We start from the raw sequence: 6076 nt of genomic DNA, 5'->3' as shown, positions 1-6076 counted from the left end.
ATGGCGAACTGGACTCAGGAGGACGGAGCTCCGACACCCGTCACAAATCCTTCTGAAGTGTCGCAGGTCTCCGGCGGGAGTGTCACCGGCGGCCCCGCGGTGACTTCGTGCCTCATTCCGTCATTCGCGGAAGCTGTGAAGTTGCTGAAGGCCCGATACTCGTGTCTGGTTCTGGACACTCACCGGAGACACATCTCCCTGCCGCCAGTACACCTGAAGAAGAAGAAAACCGGCATACAGGAGCAACTCAACGCAGAGCTGCTCAAATACTCTAACAGGTGCAGCATAAACACATTACTAGAAAGTATCTCTATTAATGACGTTAACGCTTTGTTTACATGCGCGGCTCAAAGACCGGATGCACGGTTCTGGTGTCATAAGAGTGATTTTTATATACATGGACAGCATATTTAAAGGGATAGTTCACCCCCAAATTAAACTCTGTCATAATTTATATATACTTCTTTCTCATTCTTTCTTTCATTAAAGGTAAAACTTGAGTTTATATTGGTAAATCAGTTCATTTTTAACGACTTATGACAGGCCCGTAGCCAGGGGGCGTTTGGGTGGTTCGACAGAACTACCCCACCCCCACCCCACTGACAAAGGTCCAGAACGTGCCATTGGTCCAAAATGTTTGCCACTATATTCTCAATTGATCTATTTTGACTGCTATCATCATAATTTGTGGGAATAACCCATCAAAGGTGTTAAGAAAACGCACAATATGACGCACAATGAAATGGTCAGAAGCACGAACGCATCTTATTAAAGTTAATTTTAATACTAATTAGGCTGTGCATAAAAATCTAAAATTAAAAAGTTTTCACAGGGGAAGCTTAAATAATGTGTCGGTGCTCTTTGTGTAAGGGATTCAGGATTCTGCCTTGTTATCTAATTACTCTAGTTAAGCCTTTAAATGTCACTTTAAGCTGTATAGAAGTGTCTTGAAGAATATCTAGTCAAATATTATTGACTGTCATCATGACAAAGATCAAATAAATCAGTTATTAGATATGAGTTATTAAAACTATTATGATTAGAAATGTGTTAAATAAAATCTGCTCTCAGTTAAACAGAAATGGGAGAAATAAACAAGGGGGGCTAATAATTCTGACTTCAACTGTATATAGTTGTTTTTGGCCCACCTGGAATGTCACTTGACCCACCCTAAAGCTTGAGCCGGGCCTGGCTGTGCAGCTTTAATTTAGGCTTTTAAAATCGGGGTGAATTGACTGTCAACGGAGAGAGAATTTGTCCGTTTTCTTGCTATAAACCTTCAGTTAACATCTATTATTATGAATAATGTGAAATTATTCACTTTTTAAGCTAAACTAAACCCATAATAATCATTCTGAGTAAAGAAATCTCCATTTTTTCTCTGGTTTTGCAGTCTGGATGGTGTTCCTGTGGCGTATGACAACATTAAAGTCGTGGGACAGCATGGCAATATTTTTGACGATCAGGGATTTATTCACTTCAACATCGAGGCGTCTTTCGTGATCTTCAGACCAAAGAATGGATCAAGGGTGATGGTATGTTTTTTTTTTATCTTCTTTTCATTTTGTTGCAAAAACCAGTAAACAGAATATTTGAAGTATTTAACATTTATCACCTCAACAACAAAAGTTAAAATAAGTTGTAAAATAAATGGGGTATATGCCGAGCTAGTGCTGTTCCTATGCTGATACACTTGCGATGACCTGTTATTGTGAACTTTTTTCCATTTTATACGGTTCCTTATACAGCATCAATGTTGTAATGTCATTAAAATACATTCAGTTAAATAAACTTTAGCATTCATTTAGTTGCTCAAGTGTAAAACGAGACAAAAAGCTGTTTACTCGCACGCGCCCGTCAGAATCGGCAGGCTAACGCAGAAGCTCCATTGGATACACTGGGGTAAAATAAATGCTCATATTATAAAGATATGGTGGGGGAAATGTAATTTAATGCAGTGCTTCTTGCACAATCTGAGACCCACTTTAAATCGGACATCACTCAGCTAGTGGAGATTGCTTATTTTTTTAAAGAAAACAGACCTTAAACGCACCGGATTTTGCATTGGCATTCAATACACCGGAAGCGCTTAACCCAGGTTACTGGCAAATTAAAAGTCCTATTAGCATGCTTCGGCATACACCTGATTGATTTCTACACTTAAAGAATAAAATGGGAATAAAAAAAACTAATTAAATTATTTAAATTCAATATTCCATTTTATCTGTCTGTGTACAAATGATATGAAGGAGGACCAAACTTTTTAAAGTCTCGAATTTGCCTTTTATAATTTTTAAAACCAAGATCATCAGACTCATCTCTTCTTCATCCATTGTGAAAGAACCGTTTTTGGAGTGTTTTCCGTACAATAGTTATTACAATCTATAATAAGCTCTTTTTGTTGTTGCAGTATTCCTCTTGCAGATTCTGCAATGTTATTATTGCAGATGCACATATTGCAATATTGATGCTGAACCGAAATATTGTGCAGCTCTAATTTTAACTTATTTGGGTTTTTCTGGCAACATGGGACTGGTTTTGTGCTCGCATTTATAATTGGTGGTGCATCGGGGAAAATAAGTATTGAACACGTCTCCATTTTTCTCAGTAAACATATTTCTAAAGGCGCTGTTGACTTGAAATTTTCACCAGATGCTGGTAACAACCAAAGAAATCCATATATGCAAAGAAAACAAATCTAATTAGATAGTTTTGTGTAATAAAATGAATTGACTAAGGAAAAAAAGTATTGAACACATGAAGAAAGGGAGGTGTAGAAAGGCTGTGAAAGCTCAGACAGCAGCTGAATTATCTTAGTAGTTCTTCAGCTCTGCCGTTCCTCAGTGTAAATGAAGATCAGCTGCTTCAGTCCAACATCTACATCAGCAGGAGGATGAAGGTGAAACCAGGGTGGATTTATTGGGTAAATAAATGACCCAAAACACAGCCAAGGAGAATCTTAGATGCTTTCAGAGAAAGGAGAGCAAGCTGTAGAATGGCCCAGGCAATCACCTGATCCGAATGCAATAGAGAATACAGAATAAAGCTCAGATTTGATAGACGAGACCCACAGAAGCATCAAGATTCTGACACCCTGTTGAAGTCTGTGAGAAACTCACACCTGAGCAATGCATGTGACTTCACTCTCCATATGAGAGACGTCTTTAAGCTGCAGCACCAAACAAGCCGCTTATATAAAGTATTGAACACATTTCAGTAGTTCAGTGTTTGTCTCATTACAGGCTTTAGCTTTTTATTTGTTTTGTTTTATTTTTATGTTTGTATTGTTTGAGTTTTAACCAAATTCTGGTTCAATTCCATGCCAACAGCTCTGTTAAAAATATTATCCCCAAGAAAAAACAACATGACGATGTGTTAAATACTTATTGTCCCCGCTGTATGTCTGAGAAGATCTGGAGATCCTGTTACTGATCTGAAAGTGTTTAATGTCGCGTCTGTGCCCTTTTACAGGGTGTGATTAATAAGATGGGAGCGAGTCACGTGGGCTGTCTGGTGCACGGTTGTTTTAACGCGTCAGTGATGAAGCCGAATGCGCTGACCTCAGATCAGTGGAGGGACTCGGGGCTGTGTGTGGGACAGAGTCTGGAGTTCGAGGTCTTTCAGCTGGACGCAGACGCTGCAGGAGTTCTGCTCATCAGAGGACGACTCGACAGATCCAGGTACTGTACAACTATCCTCTGCAGATGCATAACACTAGAGGTGCTTGATATTGAGGGAAAAACAGACATCGCCATATTTTGCTTTTCTGACATACATTTGTAGTCAAATTTATTAGCCCTTTTTCCATGTTTATCCAGTGTCTGCCGGTCTTTAAAAGTTTCACATTTCAAAACCTAAATTTTAGGCCTTAAAGGGCCATGAAACCCCCTTGTTTTCACACCTCTACTTTGGAAAAAGTCAGAAAAGTGGGCGTGTCCAGCTCTGTTTAGGGGGGAGTGTCGGAGGAGCAAAAGAGGGTTGATATGGGAGTGTCGATTTGGGACCCGCTTATTTTCAGAGTCGAAACAAACACACACAAATGCACATACACACAGGGGAGAAGGACAGTGACTGTGTTTACATGGACATCAGTAATCAAATTATTTGCCAAATTATTAAATGATGGACTTTAACTGCAGTTTGGCTCTTTCATTCAGGAATTTCATTCATGTCCCTCATGACAAACTGGATATTGGATTCGAGGAACTGCTGTAAGCGTGTATTTTTCATGCAATGTTTGATACCGCACGGCGAATGAGAGAAAAAAAACCTCCGCATTTATCTGTAACTTGGATCCACTCGGCAGGTAGCATCAGAAAGCCGTGTGTGTTATTACGGCACAAAATGAAATGAAAATCCTACACGACGGTAATAGTTTGGTTAACATGTTTACACTCGGTGCAATAGTTAGTTCGATACAAACAAACTGAATAAACAAAGAGCACTGGTCGCTCACTTACCAAATCTGTAGAGACAGGACAACCACCAGCAACTAGAGCCGCGTCTTTATTAAGAGGAGACGAGCAGCAAATCCAGATCTCACCATTTCCAGATGAGAAAAGCTCTCGGGTAAACAATGTTCCTTAGACACGTATTGTTGTTGCGTGTCGCTTGCACTGTAATAAACACGTGAGTCCAGCTGCGCTCTCATAAAGAGAAAATGAAAACTTAAGCAAATTATAAAAAGTAACACTGCACCCTTGTTTTGCCAACACAACGCGGCGTCTCTCTGCCGTCTGAACACTGTAGCATTAATGAATATTAATGAAGTCGCACAATAGAGCGCGCTGATTGGTTTGAACCAAGCCTTCCTCATGCATAAATGCAGCACACTCAGAGATGTTATAAGGCACTCTCAGGTACAGACGTCCAGTCTGCACGCTGGAATACATGCTCAGATCTCATGGCCGTGACGCAGCTTCAAAAACTTGTTTCAAACCGGAAGTACGAATTTAAAATAACGCAAAAACAACCAATTTTCCTTTTTAGTGAAATATAAGTGTCCTAATAGTGTTTATAGCTGTGTGGGACACGTATACCACTGTCAACAGCTCAAAACATGTGTTTTAGTGTTTCATGACCCTTTAATGGTCTTAAAAAGGTCTTAAAAAGTCTTAAATTTGACATTATGATGTCTGCAGAAACCCTGTACTAATAATCGTTTGTCGTCGGCTTTCAGAGTGCAGGAGCTCGTGGCCCAATTTGAACAAAAACAAGTGACTGCAGAATCAAGCACAGAAGCCGACGCCACAGAAGACACGACCGGCAGTCCAAAACCCAAGAAGAAGAAGAAGAGGAAAAAAGACAAGAACGATACAGAGTCGTCAATGGAGGAGTGTGTGAACAACAGCAGCCTGCAGGAAACCTCCGAACACCACCAAACCACAACAGAGGAGGACTGTAGTGCAAACGGACGGCATAAAGAGAAGAAGAAGAAGAAGAAGAAAAGAGACAAGAATGATACCGAGTCGTCAATGGACGAGTGTATGAATAACAACAGCCTGCAGGAAACCGCTCTGGACACAACAGAGGAGGACTGCAATGCAAACGAACGACATAAAGAGAAGAAGAAGAAGAAGAAGAAAAGAGACAAACAGCAGGATTCAGCGGAGATCGTGCCTACCAGTGACTCCAGCGGGTACATCAGTGATAAAACCAGCAGAAAGAGAGCGCTGGAGGCCGGGGACGACACTGAAACGCCTGCTGCTAAAAAGAAGAAGAAGAGCAAGTGATTTCTGTCCTGACTAAAGCTTTATGAACTAAATTAACGTCGCTGAGGTCTATATGTGTGATTTATATTTGCAGAATTTAATAAAGGAGTTTTCTTCTGGAGGATTTGCACGTTTATATTTGCCCGCCACTAGAGGGCAGTGACTTCACCCGTTTCTGACACACACAGTTAATGGGTTTTTGCCAAATCATTCTAACTGAGCAGTGTTACCAAGCTGAAAAAGCCTTACAGTGCCTATTTTGGACATTTTTAGGATTTTGGGAACTAAACTGTTCATGTGATCCTGTTTATAATTGATCATAATAATAATGATCTTGTTCTAAAATTATTTTAATTGCTTTTAGT

The 6076-nt window shown here is 40.1% G+C and overlaps 1 protein-coding gene across 1 annotated transcript; it reads left to right on the top strand.

The window, feature by feature from the left end:
* polr1f (RNA polymerase I subunit F) lies at positions 1-5768 on the top strand. Its single transcript, NM_001007153.1, is given in 4 exon segments — positions 1-278; positions 1394-1535; positions 3472-3680; positions 5180-5768. Coding segments are annotated over 4 exon segments (1182 nt in total). The 3' UTR covers positions 5733-5768.
* The last annotated feature ends 308 nt before the right edge of the window (positions 5769-6076 follow it).

This window comes from Danio rerio, chromosome 19 (genome assembly GCF_052040795.2).
Source record: "Danio rerio strain M-AB ecotype USA chromosome 19, GRCz13ab, whole genome shotgun sequence".
In the NCBI taxonomy this organism is placed as follows: Eukaryota; Metazoa; Chordata; class Actinopteri; order Cypriniformes; family Danionidae; genus Danio; species Danio rerio.
This window is presented reverse-complemented; position numbering and strand designations above follow the sequence as displayed.